Source organism: Petromyzon marinus, chromosome 28 (genome assembly GCF_048934315.1).
Source record: "Petromyzon marinus isolate PM22_M1 ecotype Great Lakes invasive population chromosome 28, UKy_Petmar_22M1.pri1.0, whole genome shotgun sequence".
Classification (NCBI taxonomy): domain Eukaryota; kingdom Metazoa; phylum Chordata; class Hyperoartia; order Petromyzontiformes; family Petromyzontidae; genus Petromyzon; species Petromyzon marinus.
In genome coordinates, this window is record NC_133694.1 from 3,715,630 (window position 1) to 3,738,780 (window position 23,151).

General features: G+C 52.6%; 1 protein-coding gene across 2 annotated transcripts in view; it reads left to right on the forward strand.

The window, feature by feature from the left end:
- Positions 1–21,166, forward strand: part of LOC116946915 (procollagen-lysine,2-oxoglutarate 5-dioxygenase 2-like) — a 62,292-nt gene extending 41,126 nt beyond the window's left edge. Inside the window, exons 6-20 of one of the 2 annotated variants that reach the window (XM_032962181.2) lie at positions 5–68; positions 1,476–1,499; positions 2,189–2,286; positions 4,240–4,341; positions 8,150–8,284; positions 9,700–9,821; positions 9,984–10,088; positions 10,973–11,098; positions 11,578–11,719; positions 12,484–12,597; positions 13,538–13,606; positions 15,102–15,206; positions 16,703–16,849; positions 17,776–17,901; positions 18,330–21,166. In XM_032962181.2, coding sequence (XP_032818072.1) covers positions 5–68; positions 1,476–1,499; positions 2,189–2,286; positions 4,240–4,341; positions 8,150–8,284; positions 9,700–9,821; positions 9,984–10,088; positions 10,973–11,098; positions 11,578–11,719; positions 12,484–12,597; positions 13,538–13,606; positions 15,102–15,206; positions 16,703–16,849; positions 17,776–17,901; positions 18,330–18,485 — 1,635 coding nt within the window. In that variant the 3' untranslated portion in view covers positions 18,486–21,166. The remainder of the gene's footprint in view (positions 1–4; positions 69–1,475; positions 1,500–2,188; positions 2,287–4,239; positions 4,342–8,149; positions 8,285–9,699; positions 9,822–9,983; positions 10,089–10,972; positions 11,099–11,577; positions 11,720–12,483; positions 12,598–13,537; positions 13,607–15,101; positions 15,207–16,702; positions 16,850–17,775; positions 17,902–18,329) is intronic. The other variant, XM_032962182.2, reaches the window with a different exon arrangement.
- The last annotated feature ends 1,985 nt before the right edge of the window (positions 21,167–23,151 follow it).

Sequence of the window (23,151 nt, forward strand, 5' to 3'; positions counted from 1 at the left end):
TCAGAGCAAAATAAACATCACCCTGGACCACAAGTGTCGCATCTTTCAGAACCTCAACGGAGCTGTAGGTAAGAGCAATGGTTCTGTCGTTTATATCGTGTAAAGAATTAAAAAAACATTTGAGGAAAAATAATAACGAACGGCAATAATGGAATTTATTTACCCAGTTAAAGGCCCCCACTGATTCTCAAGACTCGTTTTTGGGAACGGTCACGCGTCGATCGGAATGTCAGGCTAAGCCACCAATGAGTGGCGCGTTGAAGGAGAAACCCACAGTAGCTGGAGAAAACTCCACTGCGAACGTGGATACAACACTCAGAGTCTCATACAGGCGGCAGGCCCACGTAACCCGCTTGCCGGACTGTGGCATTCCTGGCCACCACCTTGCAAATCCCAGCGCTCCACCAACCCTGCCTCCCCAAACGCGACAGATCGCAGGCGAGCTTGAATACACCTGGGCAAACATCCGAAGCGGAATTCTTCAGAAAAATAGTCTCGAAGCTCGGTGAGGTTTTCGTAGGTAAATAAGCAAAGTCAACATCAGTCTGGTGGACGCCCCTTGCTATGCTGGCCATCGGTATGGCGATGTTAAATTTCCATCGGTGCCCCCCTCCCCACCACCACCATCAAAAAATGCCAACGTTGGCTCAACGTTGGCATGTGGTTGGGAACCATTGGACCAACGCTGGGCCACTGTTTTATGTTTACTGGCTGAGAGCTGTGGTTCGATTTAACCACACCACCCAAATTGCTGCTCATTCCGACAGAGAGAGAGACTTGGATTTTTTTGCTCAAATAAACAATCTGGCCGGGTGGCTCGGTGGCAGAACGCGAGCGGCTTGCAATCAGAAGGTTTTAGAGTACAAATCCTGGTTGGAGGGGGGGGGGGGGCAGTTGACTCGGCCCATCATCCCTCGGGGGTCAATAAAATAGTTACAAGAATGGGGCGAGGGGGGGAAGTCAACAACTTGAGAGATTTCCGGGAAACCGCCCACGATTTTAACCCGGTTGTCAAGTGTAGCGAGTTCGTGGTTTTAGCTCGGTGGAAAAATGGCACAAAGCAAAACCCATCTTTGCCAGGTTTGCTTTTTCCCTTAAATTTCGCAAAAATTCCAGCTCTGAGGAAGAAAAAGAACAGTTTAACCGTTCTGAAACAAACATTTCTCGGTAGCAGCGCAAATGGGAAAGTGCGGCTCAACAATGGTCTCTCAAAAGAATCTCCGAATCAGTTCTGCGGTATCTACTTCCGCGTGCCGCCGTTGGCTAGCGCACGGGGGCGGTGCCCCCCGGCTGTGCGAGAGTTTCGTCTCCTGGCGGCGGGGACGCAAGCGGAGAAAACAATTCAGGAGGGGAACAAAAAAAAAAACTTTCATTTGGTGCTCAATTTCCCAAATTCAAATGCGCGTCAGTGTCCGGGTCAACCGCCTCTCGGTGTGTAACTATTTGTGTGCCTGCGTGCCTGCGTGCGTGCGTAGATGAGAGGCGCGTGTCTGGTGAAGGTACAGCCTCTTTGATTTAAGCCTCCATTTGGAGCGGTGTCACTCTTCCATACTCGCAACGCCTCCCCGAATCCCGCCTCCCGCCCCGGCTGTTGCATGCCAGCGTCTCTTCGACCCGCGCTTGCCGTCGGGCCGGACTTGGCGGGGGCTGGCGCTCCGCTCGGTGGCAGACCACGCGGGGTTCCTCTCGCGCTCGGTGTCGCCGGCTTGCACGCCGCGGTGACGTCGCCGTTCCCGGCTCCACTCTGGCTCCACTCTGGCTCCACTCTGTCCCCCCCCCCCACCCCCCGCGTGCGCGTTGACGGAGCCGCACGCGCGAATCCGTCAGCCGCACTTCGCGCCGTCGGTGCAGTTTGTTCTGAACAAGCCGCATGTGTTCGGAACAAGTAGGCGTTTGTGTGGAACAAACGTCGCCTTTGTCTCGGTGGGCGATTTGCCCCTCTGCTAACGGCGATGCGGCTCGGTGAAAGAGATCGAAGTGTAATGCTGTCCGAGTCTTGTTTTGACTCTTCGATTGCGTTGGCGTTGTCACCGCTACTTCCACACGCACCGACACATGGAACACGCACGCGCGACAACAATCACTCGTACACGCGCAAATGCTGACGCCTAAACACACGCACACAATAACGTGACTTTGCGTGCACACGCGGAACACCGTCCTTCACGGCGAATCTCACCGACGGCAGACGAGGTGGTGCTCAAGTTTGAGACCGGGCGTGTGCGGGCGCGGAACACGGCCTACGACACCCTGCCCGTCGTGATCCACGGCAACGGCCCTACCAAGGTCAGCACGCACGCACGCACGTACGCACAAACAGGAATCCCAATGTCCAGTTTACTTTCATTGTAGCGTCGTTGTTAACGCAAATCGCCGAGAAACCACGGTTAAGCTGGAATTCGGCAACAACAGGCGGTGAACCGGCATCAACAGTTGCCGAAGCTCTGCAGTCCTCTGTGTGTTAAGCTGCTTTGAGCCAATTAATGAGTGTGTACACGTGCATACAGAAGACAAAGATCCCCACCGCCCATAGCCAGACGGATTGTCGCGGCAAGTGGCGATAGCGCGAGCACTTGCGAAAGTTTGCCACGGTGCACGAGGAGGTTGTGACGCCAGCACCACGCCCGGCCGCCTTTGTCTCCCCTGCGGTGATGATTACACGCCGCAACCAGGCTCGGTCGACCTCAGGGGGAGGCCGAGGACCACCGGTTAAGATAACCGCCGCTGTTGAATGTCGCCACCGATGTATGAATGTTGAACTTCTCCTGCACCGTGCTAATTGGAGGTGCGGGAATGATGATGTTAGCCTTAGCCAGGAATCGGATTGGGGCCGCCACTTTCGTACGGGGGGGGGGGGGGGGGAGAGAGGTACGCAGTGCAGTAGTTCCAAGTCGGTGCGAGGCTTTGTGGACGAAGAGGCCGGCTCCGAACGTGATATGAACTGTTGGCGGGCGAGCGGGCGAGAGCCTTCCCGTTTTGATTTTCACCACTCCGTGTTCGTGGACCTGGAATTTCTTTCACCGTAAACGTCAAAACAGAGGCCCCAGAGGAAGAGACGGGGAGTTGCTGTTGAAGGGAAATGGGGTGAGGGGGGGGTGCTGGGTGGAACGGGGGATCCGGGGGGGGTGGGTGCAGTAATAGAAGGTCAAGGGCTGGGAGGAAGGGAGGAGGTGGAACAGCACGCCATGAAGAGCACAGGTTGTGGAACTCACAAAGAGTTCCTTAACGCGGTGGGTGCGGTGCTGGGAACGTGAAGGACTCCGCGCTCTGAGCTGGTGGGGGGGGGGGGGGGGTGGGCGGCCTGTGTCGACTGTCGTTGGTCCGTACGAACGCGAGATTAATAGCCGCTCGCTAACTAGGAGCACCGGCACGGAGCAGGTCACGCCCGCCGTTTGGCACGTGCGCGTAGTGAATCGTGAGCATTGAGTTGGGATTAAGTCAATTAATAAAAGTTGGCGGGGGGGGGGGCAAATAAATCTTGAATGTGTTTCTTTGTGTGAAATTGTTGCGACGTTGCCGCTAGCGCTGCGGTGTTTGCGCGGCACGCTGAGTCGCATCGTGACCCGAGCGCTACGCAGAGAAGAGAATAAGGGAGTCTCACATTGGGCTGATTGGTCATGAATAGCACGACTCATTGCGCTACACGATGGAGCCTCGTGCGTACCTGTGCGGAGAGCGGTAATGCGGTGGTTAGCCCGCTGTGCGCGCGTGGGTGCGAGTGTTGTCGGGAGCGGTGGCACCAGTGGTTAGCGCGCTGCCCCTACAAACCCCGGCGACCCGAGTTCGATTCCCGCTCACGGCCAACACCAGTGATGAATATCTGAACCGGTCCTGGGCCTTCCCTAGGTCGACTCAACCTCAAATGAGTACCTAGTGTGGTGTATAAGCATCGCCACTGGAATACAAAGGCGGTTGGGCGTGGTGCTGGCCAGCCACCCCCTCGTGTGCTATACCAGCCTTCACAGGTCTTCGCTAACAGCACTTGACCCAACAGAAGTCTCTTTAGGCTATACGGGGGATCTTTGCCTTTAGTGGGAGTGCATCTGCCATTCGTCCCATTCCGTCAACGCATCACACCCTGGGTGTGTCCCCTTGACTTCCTGCCATCAGTGAGTCTACCATAACTTAACGCGGACTCAAAGTGCACCCAGCCTGGTACGAGCGCTGCGTGGTGGCTTTACCGCCGCTCGGCTGGTGAATGCCGGCCGGCTGGCTGCTGATGTCGTCGTTGTTGCACAGATGCAGCTGAACTACCTGGCCAACTACATCCCCAACAGCTGGACGTTCGAGACGGGATGCGGGGTCTGTGACGATGGCGTCGTGGACTTATCGGCCCTGACCGTGAGTGCTGCCCACCCACGCGGAGCAGAGGAAGCGCGTCTCCAACACCTCGCCACGTTTCTCAATAAAAAAAACCCTTGGCCGTGCCGAGAGACGTCTGCAAGTTGGAGGGCGGCTCGGCGTTGAATTTACTTAAGGGAGCCGTAGCGCCGTTGTTTTTGAAGACGTCGCGCTCACCGCGGAGGACTGTAGCGACACGACCGCGCTTTACGACAGCTGGCGCCAAGCCGTACCGTGGGCCCTCCCGCATGGCCTTGTGGGAGCCTCGGTACCAATAAAGTTATTTTAGTTAGTGTTATTCTCCCGGTTCCGTTCCGATGACGTACACGCACGTAATCGGAAGGGGGGAGAGAGGGCTAACACTGCATCACTCTTAAACCCCGCCTATACCTTTGAGAACAAAAGTGGTGTAAGGTTCAATCAATTACAGCGGTCAATCTTTATTGTACGTGCCAATATCGCCCTCAATAAAGAGCGCATGGGAGCATATTACAGCGGAAACGCTAAACGGTATAGAGGACACGGAGCAACGGGAATGAGAGAGAAAGCCATCACGACCTCGGCGGCTAACACCGACCGAGCAGAGTAAATTGCAATCGTGCGCAAAGTTAAGTGCAACACGTGCGCAACGAATAGCATCAGAGAGGTGAGTAGTAAATAATAAAGTAAAAGGAACTTTGTATGATGATGATTATTATTATTTTAGGTTGAGTGACAGGTGATCGGGATGACCCCCCCACCCAGAGACAATGATGGCACGGGGCTCTGCAGACTGACCACTGTGACAAATATCGATTGGTCAGTGTGCTGTGAAGAAGGAACATTGCCTGATACAGTCGAGTTTTTACATGTACTCATAATCTCATATTAAGGCAGTGTTACTTTTGTTGTTTACATATGAGTTCAATAATTAATCGCCGTCAACTCCCGTTTATGATTTCTGCAACTTAATTTAACAATGGACGGTTTATATTCTTGGTTCTTTCGGTAAAGTCACGTAGAAGGGAAACAATAAATGCTAAAAATATAAAACAATAAAATTCTCACGACGTTTTGACTGCAACACAAGCAATCATCATCAGGTGTGAAAACCACAGCAAAATAAATAAACAGCCACTTTTTTAAAAAAATTCTTGCTGTGGTTTTCACACCTGATGATGATTGCTTGTGTTGCAGTCGAAACGTCGTTGAGAATTTTATTGTTTTATATTTTTATTATTTTATTGTTTCCCTTCTACGTGGTGACTTTACCGAAAGAACCAAGAATACGAATCCCTGCAGTCACGAAAGCTTTAAATCAAAATGGACGGTCTTTGTTTCAGTAATCTGTCCGAGCAAACTTGCGTGAGAGTGGGAACAGCTCCGCGCACGACGTAATGTCGTCTTCTATTCCTGCACCGTTTTAGATCTCCACCACCTCCCCCCCCACCAACCCCACCCGGGCAATGTCGTCGGTTTTTTTTTTATCCTCCGATTTGTATTTTGCTTCACCGTCCCATTTAGTTTTTTACGCGATTCGCTTTCACCAATTTTTGTTTTGGTGGATGGGGGGGGGGCGGTCAAATGAGACTCTCTCAGTCCCTGGTCTCTTGGCGACCTCTCTCAGCCCGGTCGAACGAAGTCTCAACTCGGCCAAGTCCCGACCCCCGCGGAGTGTAGAAGGCGCGCGCCCCCTTGTGGCGGCGCGCGGCATGTGCGCAAAGAACGATCTCAACCGGAGCGTGAAACGATGAGCTTAACGTCATCAAAAAAGTCCTCTTTAAATCACCCTACAAAATTACACCGACTTGTTTTATGGTCCGTTCCTCGGGCCCCCTGTACAAACAGTCGGTGGCGCGCGTTACCCGATTTTAGTCGAGCAATCGGACGAACGCATGGGGGGTTGTTCGGAATAGGTAGGATGGGGAAAGAGTGACATTAAATATGGATCTTCTGCTAAATAAATAATGTTTGGGATCCCGTGACCCTTGTACCTACGTTGGCTGCGGATTATAGCGCATCTGGAGCGTGTAACCGTGGCAGGATTTTACATTAAATTTACTGCCGAGTGAGGTCTGGTTTCGTGGGGGGGGGAGTGCGAGCGCTGGGTTAAGATATTTTGCAGACTTTGGGAAATGTTCGGCAGCAACATTTTCCACCCTGGCGCGAATGTAGGCAGTTTTTTTTTCTCCCCATGTGCGCCATCGATCAGTGGGCGCAACTGGGGGACTGGGGGGGGGGGGGGATAAAAGCAAAGCGAGCAAAAGCCTGAGGTCTGAAGCACCCACCTAACTTCATGACGAATAGTTGCACTGAATATCAGCTTGAATACAGATCCGAATCAACAAAATACTTAACGTCATGAAGATGATTAATCTCCCTTGCCCCCTCTGTAAGTTGTCTGCATCTCTCGCCATCTCGCTGCATCTGTATTCTTGTGTTTGCATCTCTGTAGATTCACCACATCTCTCATCCTGTGTTACCTCTTCTTTCATCCCATTACACCGGTACTGTAACTCGCGTGGGGGGCCAGGGGGTGCCTTGCCCCCCCCCCGCCCCCCCGGGGGCCACAGCTACGAGTTGGGGCCTCCGTTGACAACCACCATGAGATTTGTTTTCAACAACGTGTAAAAACAGCAACACTTTTGTAACGATTTGGATGAGGCAAGTAGGAGCCGAGAGATAAGTCAAATATTGGGGCCCCCACCTCACCGATTGTCGCGCACCCCCCCTCAGCTGATGTGGTTACTACGCCGCTGCAGTATGCCTCTACCTTTCTTTCCCCGAGTGTCTCTCAACTCGCTACACCTCCCTCTCGTCTGTTTCTCTTCTGCCCTTATCTCACATGGAGTTTATACATTGGAAGGGAGTGGGAGGGGTGCTCTTAAATCATTTCTGCTTGGGGGGGGGGGGGGCAGCAAATCCACTGGGGGCCGCTACGTCCCAGCTGGGGGGGGGGGGGCACTACGTCCGAACTGGGGGCAATCACTCATCTGCCTGATAAGGGGCAGGCCAGCGCCCCATCCTTCGAAAAACCAGAGTCAGCCATCGACTTCTTGCAAGCTCTGTCTGCCATGCTAGTGAGCAAATAATCCAGTCGATTTTCTTTTCACCAGGTAGTGAGAATTCTTGAGAGACCCAGGATGAGTCTCCTTACCCAGCACGACCAGAGTCACCAAAGTAACGAGTAGCAAACAGATAATAATACAAGTGTGGCAACGAAGCAAATCTAAAAATCGGGGCAAGAAAAACTTTCATTATGGAATGTTAATTCAGTGGAGACGTTTCGTGGTGGTTGGCAGCGACCTACGCAGTCAACTCTCCTTAACCCCACCCCCTCATCGTGCCACCAGCTGCCCCCCCCCCCCTCCCGCTAAGCGCGAGGTCTTTCCACCTCCGTTTCCATGCATTCCAAATGGGGCCCCTCGCTCGTCCCCGTGGTCGACAGACGGACAAATGTGACGCTTATGTCGTAAAGTTACGTGTATGAATGTAGACATTCTTTCTCGCCGTACGTAGCCGACCGTGCTAATCGGAGGTAAAGTGATGCCACCACTGACAGTCTGCTCTGCGCCATGTACTAACTAGATTACGATTCCCCCAAAGCCCAGGTTCGATGCCTGGTCATGCCACGTGAGTCATGACCAGACCCTGGGGGCGGGGGGGCCCACGCTGGATCAGTTCGGCCAAAACCGCGTCGCAAGGAGGGAGCGAGGCGATGGGGAGGGCAACGATTTGTGGGGGGCTGCGCTTGCTTTGCTCCCCTGACCTTTGAACCCCGACTTTGCGGGCACGCGCCCCCCCCCCCCATCCTCTGCTTTGACCTCAGGCCGAGGAGGATTTCCCGCGCGTGATCGTTGGCGTCTTCATCGAGCAGCCGACGCCATTCCTGCCCGAATTCCTGGAGCGTCTCGCCGCCATGGATTACCCGGGGAAGCGCATCACCCTCTTCATCCACAACCGTGTATGTGCCCATGCACACTCGACCAGCATCACCGTTGCATGCACAGACCCCCCCCACTCCCCCTGTATACCCTTAACAGCCTGTTGGGGGCAAGTGCTGTTAGCGAGCAGCACCTATTAAGGACGGCACTGCAAATGAAGCGGTGGATAAGCCAGCACGACCTCCGGATTAGCCGGGTTGGCTACGTACTGTGCAAAAGAAGTTCAGCATACATACTTACCACACGTGGCTGCCTTTGTTTCACTTTTGGCCATGTCGACGGCACATCTGTGCCAGGTACTTATTAGGGGCCCAGTCGACCTAGGGGGAGTCCCAGGACCAGTTCAGATTGTCGTCTCCCATGGTGGCCGTGATTGGGAATCGGATTCTGGTGGTGCTATATGAGAGGGCAGAGGGGGGGGGGGTGTTGTCGTGCTTAGTGCAGTGGCCCCGAGTTGCATTCCCTAGGGGACTCGCAGCAGTGGGGCAAGGGGGGCGGACGTCTGCCCTGGCCACCCAAGGCAAGTTACCTGCCACCGACTTAAATTGAACCCATGAAGCAACTTGAAACAATTGTAATGACATGACACTTCTCTTGGCATGGCACTTTATTGAAGACACGTTCACTTGACATGAGGTGGAGGCCCCCCACTGTAACAGCCCGAGTCTCCTGTGCATCTTCCCCTTATATACGGAGGCCAGGCCCTCCTTGTCGCCAACTCTAGATGCTCGCCCCACCAGCAGACTATCGTCCTCTTCCATCACCTGACCACGCTCGCTTCTCCAACATTCCCGTAGCCACCAGTCCCTTCCCACTCACAACTGACTCCCCTGTCATTACCTCCCGTGGCCACTAGTCCCCTCACACCGCATGCGGGCTCAACTGTCATTACACAATCATGTAATTAGAAACGCACGTCTTTTATCAATGTTTATTTGATACACGGAATGCGTCATTTAGCCAGTGACCCAGGTAGGCACGCAACAGGTGCCTAAAGAGACCCATTCTTGTGTGCAGGTACACCAAGTTACTGGGAACCTGTGCACACAGGTGCCTGCAATGGTGCGGGGCGCATCACCTGTGCAGACAGGTCATGTGCACCACCCATGTGCAAGGGTACGCGGGGGCAGCCTTGTGCATGGCTATGCGCACCACCTGTGCACACAGGTAGTCCCATGTACCTGTGCGCTCACCGACATGCGTACACACGGGTAGTCTGACGTGCGTGCCATGCGCACAGGTATGGCCTACTACATGCCATGTGTACGCATGGGTACGCAGGCAGCCAGTGTATACACCCGTACACCCAACTGCGGGCGTGACTTGTGCGTGAGGGTGTGCGTATGCCGGTGCGTGTGCAATGGGTCACCTGTGCTTGGGTGTGTGTTGACACAAGTGTTGACGCAAGCGTGCCCGCGTGTTTTGTGCCACGCAGGAGGTGGTGCACGAACCGGCGCTGGCGGCGTTCTGGGCGCGCCACAGCGGCGCCTTCGCCGGGGCCAAGGTGATCGGGCCGGAGGAGGGGCTCACTCCCGGGGAGGCCCGGAACCTCGGCATGTGGGTCACGTGATCACGCACCGTTCCACACGACGGTGGCCATCCCTCCCTCGTGTTGCGAGAACTTTGTCTCCTCCGCGTGATCGGCCCGGCGGGTTTGCACCCTGGGAGGTGGCAACGCTGGCTCATGCTCGCTGCTGGTACTGGTGGTGTGGGCTGCAGGTCATCATGCCGGGACGACCCCACGTGCGACTTCTACTTCAGCCTGGATGCGGACGTGGTGCTCACCAACCGGGCCACCCTCAGAATCCTCCTGCAGCAGAACCGGTCGGCTGCCTCATTGTCATTGCTTCATCATTGGACTTGTCACGTGATCATTGCCTTAAATCGGTCGTCGTGACCGTCGCATTATCTCGCGAGGCGGGGCAACCCCCCTCAGGTTAGCGTGGTCCCAAGAAGCGGAAACCACAGAGCTACCTCTGAGATTATTATTTCTAGCGAGCCGTGGTTGACACGGTAGAGGACAGCACTTTCCCAACCTGCTTTGCCCATACCAGGGTAATGTTCACTGCGTGATGGCCAACCCCATACTGTAATGCTCAGAGCTGGCATTTTGGCCATACACGCAGAAGCAAATGTTAATGCAATTGGCCATTTTTTGTGCAGTCATTGCTGACAGGGCTGAGGAGACCATCTGCTCAACTGCACTGGAAAGCCTCCATTCAGCACGGTTGGCTGTGTACCATGCAAAAGAAGTTCAACATGCATACATAAAGTGTAAACTATGATTTGATACTGGCAAAAAAGGTCCCTTTTTGTAGCTGCTCACCCTTAGCAATATTCCCTGATATAGTGGCATTGTCTTTGTACCGTTTGCCTTTGGGCGTTCTCTGGTCTGACACTGGTGGTGAGACTAGGCCCTAAAGAAGGCCGTCGGTGGTGTAGGCCAAGCAGTTTAACAGACGATGCATCATTATCAGAGCAATGTTTGTTTGCATGTTCACCACAAGTACCGTGCGTGGTTAATGCAGAAAGGTTTCTATTTGGTGGTTTGAACATCTAAACATCGGGCGTTTTATTGCCAGAAACGGTAAAACACATAGGCTTTTTTTCATATTAGGATGATGCCCTCCAATTCCGTAACAGCGTTTTGAGCGTTCGACCGTGGGAATATCGGTGGGTGGTGTTTCCCCCCCCCCCCCCCATTTCAGGAAAATCGTGTCCCCACTGTTAACCCGAGCCGGCAAACTGTGGTCCAACTTCTGGGGAGCCCTGAGCCCCGACGGCTTCTACGCACGCTCCGAGGACTACGTGGACATCGTGCAGCGGAAACGCACGTACGCACACGCACGAGCCCAGACGGAGCCTGAGAACAACATTCAATAATAAGCGCAGCGTCGGTTATAAACATTCAGTAACGGTACGGTCTGAATCCTGAATATTAAAGCAGAGGGAAGAATGTGTTTGTAGAACTAAACACAAAAAACAGTTCTAAAGAAATTCGTTTGAAATCTGGACGATTTAAAAGTGCACAGCAGCTCCAGTGGCTTCCTAATATCGAAAGGAAGAGCGTTCCAAACGGCCGCAGAAGCGCATCTGAAAGCGCGGCGATGCGGTAGCCGTGTTTGTTCGATGCGACCCTGTGCTGCTCAATATGCGCAGCCACAGCCGCAGCTCTTGCCGTGGGCCTGGGGTGAACGATCGCTGCCAGATGTTTGCGAACCACGTTCCTGGACGGTGTCGAGTTTGAAAGTCCCAATGATCGAATGCGGAGCGAATCCGGTGTGGCGTGGGCGGTGCCGCGCGTGTCTCGCAGGGGCGTGTGGAACGTGCCCTACCTGGCAAGCGCTTACCTGGTGCAGGGCACGCTGCTGCGCGGAGAGATGAGGAAGCCGGACGTGTTCGTGCGCGACAACACTGACCCGGACATGGTCTTCTGCCGCCGTGCACGCGACCTGGTACCCCCCCCACCCCCACCCCCCCGCCACCATCGCCGCACCTTCCCATTAGCCGTCAACCCCCTGTACGGTTTACCCCGTATTCTTGTTCAGGGAAATTGAGTTTTCAGGTCCATACCAGCGTACAGCCGTTTCAATTCGGGCAACAGAAAAAAAACGGTTTGTGCTACTCCCTTGTGATGAGACTTTGTAGGATGAATGTTGAGGTCTGAATTGGTCTGTAATAAGGTAGGCACTGATAAGGGGTTGACAGGAATGCCTTCCCCCAGCTTGCGTACACCCAGGGCCATACAAATTTTTTATGGGGAGTGGGCAGGGGATTTTGTCCAGAACTGTATGGATGCTGAACTTCTTTCGCACTGCACGTAGCCAACCGGAGCTGAGGAGGCTCTGATGCGCGGCGGTGGTGGCGGAACCTGCACCGTAGCGGTTTTTAAACACTTGAAAAAAAGTGTGCATTCTTAATTATCTGCGACACAAAAGATTCTCCCCTGCTGGGGGCAAGTTCTGTTAGCAAAGCACCCCTACTTAGGCTGGTGCAGCGCACGAGGGGATGGTTGGCCAGCACCACGCTCCGTGCTCATGTTTTCACACCACACGAGGTACTCATTTAAGGCCGAGTTGACCTACAGGAGGCCCCCAGACTGGTTATTTTTTTTTGCTGCGAACAAGAATTTAAAAAAACTCCGTCCATGAGGCTCATCACGCGACGCACTAACCCACCGCGCTCTCCCCACTTCCTCTCGACCCACCCACCAACTAAGGGAGTCTTCATGTACCTGACGAACCACCACGAATTCGGACGTCTCATCTCAACGGAGAATTACAACACCACCCACCTGCACAACGACCTGTGGCAGATCTTTGAGAACCAAGTGGTGAGTCGGACCGACCGAAGCGATCACAAACACAACACCATCCTACTCGAGGAGGCCCTGCCGGCAGCGGTGGCACGAGGCACTTAAAAAGTCGCCTCGTACACTCGCGCGCGGTACACGCACGTCATGCGCCTAAGAATCGATTAACCCCGTTCAAACTGTGCAATTGGCTTTCAAGGAGGCGCGTCGCAGCCACTGTTGAGAGTCTCCCACATACCGCGGGACCCCAGGTCCATTATCGAATGGATTCTTCGAACTCGGGACCATCGCTCAAAATGGTGCGCGAGAGGTGGAGGAGATTGGATCATTACCTGCTTAACGTATTTAGACGTGTGTGTGTGTGGATGTGGTGAGTCCTGCCATGCGAGTGGACGTGGCGGGTTGTGGTGTGCGTGTAGATGGTGGACGTGTTGCGTGTAGATGTTGTGTGTGTGTAGGCAGGTGTTGGGAGCAATAGTGTAGCGGTTAGCACGCTGGGCTATGAACCCGGCGACACGGGTTCGATTCCCGCTCACGGCCAATAGCAGTGACGATTATCTTAACCGGTCCCGGCCTCCCCTAGGTCGACTCAGCCTCAAATGAGTACCTGGTGCAGTGTGTAAACATCGTGACTAGGGAGACAAAGGCGGTCGGGCGTGGTACTGGCCACCCACCCCCTCGTGTACCGTTACCTGCCTTCATAGGTGCTCGCTAGCAGCACTTGCCCCTACAGTCTGTTAAGGCTATATGGGGGATCTTTGTCTTTTGTAGGTCCTGTAACGTAGCCTTCACGGGCCTACAGTGCAGTTGCACCACCTGGAAAATTCACAGCCACTGCATCCACAGGGCCGGCTAACGTGGAGCAACGCCGCCCAACCTACTGCCAACCGCAGCGCCTTGTTAGCCGCAAAACTTCTGCGACTAAACTATTCAATTTACACCCCCCCCCCCCCGCCCCCAGGACTGGCAAGAGAAGTACATCCATCCCAACTGGACCAACATCTTCACTGACGACTCCATCATGAAGCAGGTGGGCGCAGGGGGGAGGGCGTCATCACTGAGGGGTCAAGTAGGGGTCATAGCATGGCCGGGTCTGTGTGAACAAGCGAGAGGTCGCCGGGGGATCATCACAATGGTGCCTATCGAACGGTCTTCTCAACTGTAGAGACTTGATAGTCATTGGTGCCAGAGCAGGGACCTCAATATTGTGCTTGGATTAACGCGTCACAAACTCTATTTGTGGGGTATTAAAAAGGGGCATTCCCCTGGTGTGCAAAAAGATCTATTCAAAAGGGATTATAAATTCTTGCGATGAATGTGACGTCATCTTTCGGGACCTTTCTCTACCGCAGGGTGGCGGCACTTCTGGCTGCGCGAGGTCTTTGACGTAAAAATTTCTCCCTCTCGCGGCGTGATGCCAGTCGCACAATCGAAACGTAATTTGGGGGGCGGGGGGGGGGGGGTGAACTAAAATAAAAACCCAAAACGCCACCATCATTCGTGTCCAATCGTGAACCGCACAACCTCGATTAGCCGAGCCATTAGAGCTCCCTCAATACCGGTCTCCTCCATCGGTTGCACCGCCGTCAACCCGTATGGTTTACACTGTAAACTTGTGCAGGGAAATTGCGTTCAGGTCCATATCGACGTACAGCCGGGCAAAAAAAACGTAATTTTTGCCTTTGTTTTGTGTTTATCCCTTGTGATGGGACTTTGTAGGATGAACGTTGAGATTTATAAGGGGCACGGGGTGACCACTAAGGTCTGAATTTGTCCATAATGAGGTAGGCAGTGATAAGGGGTCGACAGGTTTTTATGCAGTTGCTTCCAGGGGCTTCATCATTTCTCCACTCGTCTGTAGACCGCCAAGGGGCACGTGGCCAGCAGCCAGAGGTCAACCACACCACAGCGGTTCTCAACATTTTTTGGCGACGACTGTACCCCCCTCTTCCCTCGTTGAATTTTGTTTCACCCAAGTACACCCCTTGCCTGACCCAACATGGTTTGAGAAATAAATGCACGAATAATGAACGTGGATATTTTAACAGATTGCCTCATTTTGTGAGGTATCCTAACCAGCTGCCAACTACCTGCAAGCGAATAACAACAAATTCAAGGGACGCTCTCCGCCACGCGTGACGCAATTTGTTTCGTGCTCGCTGGTTACTCTCCGTCGCCACATTGTTTGTGATGGGCGAGTCGAGCGAGAAGTCTTTCACATCGTTCCAGGTTACTGTATGCATTTACATTTTATCGTTGTTACTTTAATCTTGGCAGATGCACCACACGCGATTATTCACCAATGACTCACGTACGATATCATTTCACACATTTCTTAAGCGCCTCATACGTACCTCCCAGGGACATTGCCACGCCCCCCTCCCCCCAGGGGTCTGCGGTCCCCCCCCCAGCTGAGAACCACCGCTCTGCTAAGTGCGGTGCGTCGGTACGCGAGCGTTGACCTCCCGCTTCGTCTCCGCGAAACCCCGCCATCTCGTGCCTCCCCACCACCACCCCCCTACCAGCCGTGCCCCGACGTCTTCTGGTTCCCGATCTTCTCGGACGTCATGTGCGACCACCTGGTGGAGGAGATGGAGCACTACGGCCAATGGTCCGGAGGGTCCAACAAGGTCCGTGCGCGTCGCTCCTCGCCGGTCACGCGCAGGGCCCCGACAGACACAGGAACGAGGAGGAGGGCCACCCCCTCGTCGTGTCCCAGTGGGTTCGTGGCATCTCCTGGTTAAATAAAGGATGACGAAGCGGGCCTCCAAAGATATTTTTGCGGCGCTAAAATGATCGGCGTTCGTTTTTGTGCGTTATGGCTAGGCCACGTTGTGGTTTTATGCCACAATGTTTGTCTGAACAGAAGTTACACGGACCGTTGGTCTTGGCAGCGAAACCCACGTTTTGAAAACTTAATCACTTTTGTAACCGTGATCCTTACTTGTGCAGTATCGATAGTTCACTGTTAGTGTGCCATTTTACTGAGAGACTATTGTGTGCTGTTACCTTGGTGTGGTCTGGGACTGTTTTGTTGTTTTTGCTGCCTTGCCCCCAAGCTTGATGAATCGGACTTGTATCATGATTTTATTTATATTTAGCGCTTTCTCTATTTTGCACTCCTGTCGTTTGTTGTTGTAAACTTAATCTTTGGTTTTTTCGGTAAAGTCGCGTAGAAATAAGAAAAAATAAAATTACATAATATACGACGTTTTGATTGCAACAAAAGCAATCATCATCAGGTAGAGGAAACACGTAACCGCAGATATATATACAGACCTTAAGTAGAGGGAATTAACACAGATATACCAGGGGATACAGAGAGACGGAGCATCACACTAAATCAAACAGGGTTTAGCGAAATTTGGAAACTATGTAAAGCAACAGACGGTCGGTTAAAACACATTTAACGCATGGTCTGGTTGAATACACTATTTCAAAGATTGTTAAATTGTAAGTTGTGTGAAATTTAAGATAGTGATAGAATACATACCGTAGAGAGACCTATGGGGGGAGACACGCACACAGTTAAGAGGTAAAGCAGCTCTGTACCGAGGCCTTAAATAGCCAGAGATGGAGGGACTGGGACTCGGAGACAATGGGACACAAATTAGCATGATACAAGTTATCAGGCACACAAATTTCACTCAACTTACAATTTAACAATCTTTGAAATAGTATATTCAACCAGACCATGCGTTAATTGTGTTTTAACTGACCATCTGTGTTGCTTTACATAGTTTCCAAATTTTGCTAAACCCTGTTTGATTTAGTGTGATGCTCCGTCTCTCTGTATCCCCTGGTATATCTGTGTTAATTCTCTCTACTTAAGGTCTGTATATATATCTGCGGTTACATATTTCCTCTACCTGATGATGATTGCTTGTGTTGCAATCGAACCGTCGTATATTATGTAATTTTATTTTTTCTTATTTCTACGTGACTTTACCGAAAAAAAAAACAAAGATTAATTCCTGCAGTCACGAAAGCACCAAATCGAGTTTGTTGTAAACTTGCCGACCCGCTCGTACCACACCGGGCGACTGTGAAACAAAGCGCTTCATAGCTCATCGGATTCCTCCTCCTGCAGTCTAAATAAAGGCTGCAAACGATTGCGTGCGGGCAGGACGAACGCATCTCGGGCGGCTACGAGAACGTCCCCACCATCGACATCCACATGACCCAGGTGAACTTCGAGCGCGAGTGGCTCAAGTTCCTGCGCGACTACATCGCGCCCGTCACCACCAAGCTCTTCGCTGGCTACTACCCCAAGGTGGGCCCCCCCTCCACAGAACCTCCCCCCTCTCATTCCTCTTGCATGTTAGGGCGCCTCGATGGAGAGATGTTAGCTACCTCGCCCGGTATGCAGGATGTCGTGGGTTCGATCCCGACCCGGACTTCCGCTGTATATTTGGAGTGTGCACGTGTCTCCCCGTGATCGCGTGGATTTTTCTCCAGATCCTCCGGTTTTTCCCTCCACATTTATAAACATGCGTTTAGAATATTTGGCTGCTGCTATACATTTGCATGTGATTAGCCACTTTGTTGAACTATCATTTGTGGCTTGGTCGCTTCTGAAAAATACCTAATATAGCTCAGTGGGCCTTATCTGGTAATGTAAAAAAAATGCTTAGTTTAAATAGTTTAGGAAATTGGAATTGATTATTATTTTAGCATTGTTTATCATTGATTTGTGGACAAAGCCTCTTCATGATCTGGCCACATTTTAGGTCTTAAGAACCTCCCTCCACCACCCGACACAAATTAAATTGGTCGCACGTGCAAGCATTTAACGTGCCAATTTATTTATATATCTGTTCAGCACGCACAATAATTTAAGCTTATTTGAATTTAGATGCACATTTGGCAAGATCGTTACGTGGCCTAACCCGTGAAAAAAACTCAACTATGAATTACGTTTGCAGCGAAAACCTCGCTATAAAGTTAAGATTATTATTGAATTCTTCTTCCTCCAAGCTGTCATTTTCCCAAATTTCGTCACGATCACTCAGTTGGCGCCACGGCACAAATCGAACGTGAACCCCTCAGATTTCACACCGCCTCCGAGATCCCCTCAAGAGTGCGGCACTTCGCCGCCCGCTCGGCCACAGAGTAACGTTCATCCCACGACGCGATCGCCACGATGCTGCATGTGCACGTTAGTCAGCGAGGGTGTGCGGTCTTCACCCGTCCCGGCAGGCGTACGCGGTGATGAACTTCATCGTTCGTTACCGCCCGGACGAGCAACCGTCGCTGAGGCCGCACCACGACTCGTCCACGTTCACCATCAACGTGGCGCTCAACCACGCCGGCATCGACTTCCAGGTACGCGGGGGTGCGCCGAGACGAGACCTTCACTCGTGGAGTCACTAGGACCCATTCTCCCAACTGCAGTCGGGGTCATACATGTAGAACGTCTTTCGCAACCCTACGTAGCCAACCGTGTCTGCAGGGTGGTGAAAGCTGCCCGTTTGGCTCCAACTGCTCAGTGTCTGTGCGTGCCTCTCAGTGCTACGTGTGCCCATGCGTCCCCATTGGCGTCTGCGTGCGTACACGTGCGTACACGTGCACATTCGTACACGCGTGCGTCTCCCGTGTGTCCATATCTATCCCTGGTCACGCATCTGTACGCGTCTGCCCGCCCGTGCGCGCGCCTTAGGTGCCTCTACGTTCGTGTGTCCGCCGCTCCACAAGTGATGGCACGCGCGTTGCCCCCCCTGCTTGCGGCCGTTTTTTTCCCCCGTCGTGCGCAGGGTGGCGGAAGCCGCTTCATCCGGTACAACTGCTCCGTGACGTCGCCCATCAAGGGCTGGACGCTGCTGCACCCGGGCCGCCTCACGCACTACCACGAGGGCCTGCCAACCACGGGCGGCACGCGCTACATCGCCATCTCCTTCATCGACCCCTGAGGGCCTCCTCCCACCCCTACTCCGCACACCCCCCCCCCCCCCAACTCATGGCTGGCGTCTCTCGCGGGGTGACAAAGGGTTGGGTACAGCCAGCCCAATCGTTCAAGGCCGTGCAGGGAAATTCATGGAACATCGGCCACCCCCCCCACTAGCAGGGATAATTAGATTTAGTACGAAGATTGCAATGCTTTTCTTTTTTTTTTAATCCCACGGTCCCTTTTGCAACGGCTTGCGTTGTTTAGTGTGGCGCGCTGTAAATCTGGCATTGTTTTAAATCCCACGCAAAAATAAATAAAACGCACCTGGGCCTCGAATGGAGCGCATTCACAAAATGCTTTTTAAACACCGCCACCACGCCCAAAAGCATCTCGTCTAAATTTTTAAAAATAAATTATTATTGACAAGATGCCAAATAAGCCACGTTCCTATAAACCGTAAAGCCACAACCGTGTTCAGTGTTATTACCGTCCTGACATTTCCTAGGCTAGAGCTTGTCGAAGGGACCTGGGGTATTGTGTGTCGGGAGCGTTTTATTAAATGTTTAAGTCGCACGGCCTCAAAGCGCACCTAGCCTGGCACAAGCGCTGTGGTGACGCCAGTGGCATTTAGTTTAAGAGTAGCGTGGATGTGTTTTCTCAACTTTGCAATTTTGTTTGACCTCGTGCCGTTCAAGCTTTTGTCGACGAGCCTGGCGGACTTCAGTTGAGGCGTTAAGGTGCTAATAGCGTTAAAATGGGCAACGTGTTTGGGCTGACATAGTAGGTCAGGGTAAGTGCGGTTTTGTTTGTGCTACGAGTTTCAGGATTTGGCTGATCACTGTGCCTCTCCGTTAGGTAGGGCAGGTAACACCCTCCCCGTTCGAATCGTAATTTCAAGGGGCACGTTCTGCAAACCCTGCGCATTAAAATCGTAATCGTGCACGATGCCCCGGTCGTGGCCGTTAATAAGAAACAATTCCATATTGGAAAGAAAAAAAAAAACGGTGACGTTTACGCATCTCGATTCGAAATGAGCAGGGCAATACCGGCCGACCTCTTAGCGGAAAGCCAGCGATCTAGCGTCGACACGCACCCATCCGGTTCAAGGGCATGGTGCAAGTGGCTCCCTCTCTCTCTATCCTTTGACGAACCCTGGTCAAAGGTTGAAAGTTCCTTGTTCCTGTGCCAGGGACCGGTCTTCCTCCCATGGGGCAAGTGCTGTTCATGTCCGCAAAAAGTTGTGCTCATTTTATTGAGGAGGATGATGACCCAGAGTCGGTTCCCCCGACCAAAGTTTTTCCTATTCTTCTTGGTTCTTTCGGTAAAGTCACGTAGAATGAGAATAAAACAATAAAATAAAATAAGACAATAAAATTCTCACGACGTTTCGGCCACAACACAAGTAGCCTTCTTCAGGTGAAGGAAACAGAACTGTCGGGACGACAGCGCTTCAATGAACGCTGCTAAGATTCGCAGCGTTTTTTAAGCTAGGTGGGAGGAGCAGAGCACCTTGACAAAGGAGTTTACATATCAAACAGGAGAATTTAGCGTTGTTTCCATTGGGCGATAAACACCGGGAACTCAACGTTTACCTCCACGTCTAAATATTTTTTTTTATTAAGAATTTAGGGGACGCGCATTTGTAAAAACAGTCCGAAGAGAACCTTCAGCTCTGCTGCAGTCCCAGCTACGTGTGTCCCCCCCCCCCTCCCCCCTTCTTAAATCGGACACGAGTTTGAAGCTCCGTAAAAAAAATAAAAGCAAAGCTCGATGCGATGCCTTTTCAACTTTCGCCGAATGTTCAGCCCGATGTCCCGACGATTCCCTCCACGAGCTGGAAGCTTCTTTGCAATCCGAATTCAGCGCCGACCTCCCCAGACCAAATCGAACGCGAGCGACTCAATTGGGTTCCTGAAGCACGCTCCCAAGCACTTTAAAACTTATTTCGCACCGTACGTAGCCAACCGCGCTAATCGGAGGGTGCGGCGGAAGGACTACAAACTAAACACACAAAAAGCCGTTCTAAAATAAATGCGTTTTCAATCTAGATGATTACTTAAAAGTGCATCCGCTCCCAGCGACTTCCTGATATCGGAAGGGCGTTCCAGACGGCCACAGAAGCGCATCTACGAGCGCGCGACGCATAACGTCGGACGTGGTGTTGAACAAGGAACACCGCGTGCAGTGCAACCCGAAACCTCATTGGGGCGCTCTGCGGCACAACCCGCGAATGCCGAGACGCGAGCTTGGTGATGTCACGAGCCCCGTAGTAGCAGCGGGATCGACGGCACCGTGGTATAAATGGTACAGTGACATCACTGCGGGGGTTCGTCACTTGCAGCCTTCTCATTCTCCTTAAGGAAGTGCCTGTCAAATTGTGAATGTACAAGGCTTGTTTGTCGTTGGGTTAAAGTCTTTTAAACGGAGCGGTCGTGCGCGAGTTTTGACTCGTACTTAATAAGTGCTGTGCTCAATCGGTACGTGGATTTTATGCATTGCCATCATCAAAATGTAAAAAAAAACGAAAGGTGCATCTTCTCTCTTTAAGATTCAATTCAAAATGTTTGTTTTGGCCTATGCACTATTTTGTAAAAATCAATCTCCAGGCAATTAAGATTTCTGCCTGCCAGTGTGTTTAGAATTTTAAAATGAACTTTTTTTTGTAAAGAAAGATGTTAATAAAAATGCCCGATCTTTCACAAAGTGGTTTTCTGTTAACTTCTTAGAGACGTTATTTCCTCTCAAGTACAAAGCTGGTGACGTCTGTGTGATGTAAATAAGCCAGGGTTTATGCGCGTGCACGCACGCAAAGTTACACATTTCGGCCACAGCCATAAACCTCTTTGACAGCCCTTTGCAATATACAGCACAGTGCTGCACAAAGCCCCCCCCCCCCCCCCCACGCTGTAAACCACGGGTGAGAAAAAGGAGGGGGATTCCCCCCCCCCTGTCCCCCAGTTTGTCCCGGTGCGGGGCCCAGGACGAACCCCACCCACACCGACGATGCCTCCCCCCAACGCCTTCCAACTAAACCGGTAGTAGTCAATCTGACACCGTGATGTCTAAACGCCCCCCCACCCCCCAAAGCACGGGGCCTGGGGTGGTCGCACAGATTCGCCGTGCTCTAGCGGACGCCTCTGGGGTTGCCCTATTTTAACCACAGTGGCAAGGGGGGGGCGTGGTTGAGGAAAAATCGGGCGTGAGGGACCAAGAGCACTGGCTACGTACGGTGCGAAAGAAGTCCAACATACATGTCACCGTGGGTTGGGAATCAAACTCTGGTCCACCGGGTTAACAGCGCAGCGTTCCAACCACTGCCCGCCGTGCCTCCCCAATAAAACTATCGGCGTTGCATTTGAAAACGCACGGTCGCCTGTGCGAAATAAGTTCAACATGCTATAAAGGACGCAAGGTTGACGCACGCGCAGAACGGCACCACGGCGGTGGTTGACTTGCTGGCTTACGCACTAACAACTTCAACATGTGTAGCAGTGTTGATTTCCAAGTACCGGATTTAAACAAAGCCACGAAGACCCCCCCCCGCTCCCCCCATCATCGTGGAAATTAGACCTGGGAGATTCTTGGAGGAAGAATTCTTCCGTGGCCAATCCGAGCGTTTCTCATTTGAATTCAATCGAATGAGATAATTTTTTTTAAAAAGCCCCACAAGGTTTTAGCCACGCAATGGAATTAAATGATAGCCGGTAAACTCTGCGAGACTCGTTTTTTTCCTACGAGCTTTTCCTTGAGTATGTCCTCTCATTTTTGTACTTCTATGGGTGCCTTGATTTTATTCGGCAGGACTCGCTTCGTTTTAATCTACACCGTAAAGTATTGGGATGGCTCCCCCTTTTTAGTGCGGGGCGATTTTTTTTACTCAAGAAATAAACGGGAATTAATTGAACGAACGAATAATTCGAGTGCTCATTTGAGACTGAGCTCGCCACTAATTGTGCAGACGCCACAACGCGGCATCATACACTGAGCGACGTGGTCCACAACATCTCGCACCGGTCTACCGACGCTTCACCCAAAGCCCACAGCAAGAGCTGCGGCTTCGCAAAGTTCAACAGCAGCAATCATCAGCAAGCAGCAGCAAACAACAGCAATCAATCAGCAAGCAGCAGCAGCAATCAGCAAGCAGCAGCAGCAATCAGCAAGCAGCAGCAGCAATCAGCAAGCAGCAGCAGCAATCAGCAAGCAGCAGCAGCAATCAGCAAGCAGCAGCAGCAATCAGCAAGCAGCAGCAGCAATCAGCAAGCAGCAAGCGGCACCAGCAAGCGGCACCAGCAAGCGGCACCAGCAAGCGGCACCAGCAAGCGGCACCAGCAAGCGGCACCAGCAAGCGGCACCAGCAAGCGGCACCAGCAAGCGGCACCAGCAAGCGGCACCAGCAAGCGGCACCAGCAAGCGGCACCAGCAAGCGGCACCAGCAAGCGGCACCAGCAAGCGGCACCAGCAAGCGGCACCAGCAAGCGGCACCAGCAAGCGGCACCAGCAAGCGGCACCAGCAAGCGGCACCAGCAAGCGGCACCAGCAAGCGGCACCAGCAAGCGGCACCAGCAAGCGGCACCAGCAAGCGGCACCAGCAAGCGGCACCAGCAAGCGGCACCAGCAAGCGGCACCAGCAAGCGGCACCAGCAAGCGGCACCAGCAAGCGGCACCAGCAAGCACGCACGTTGCATCGA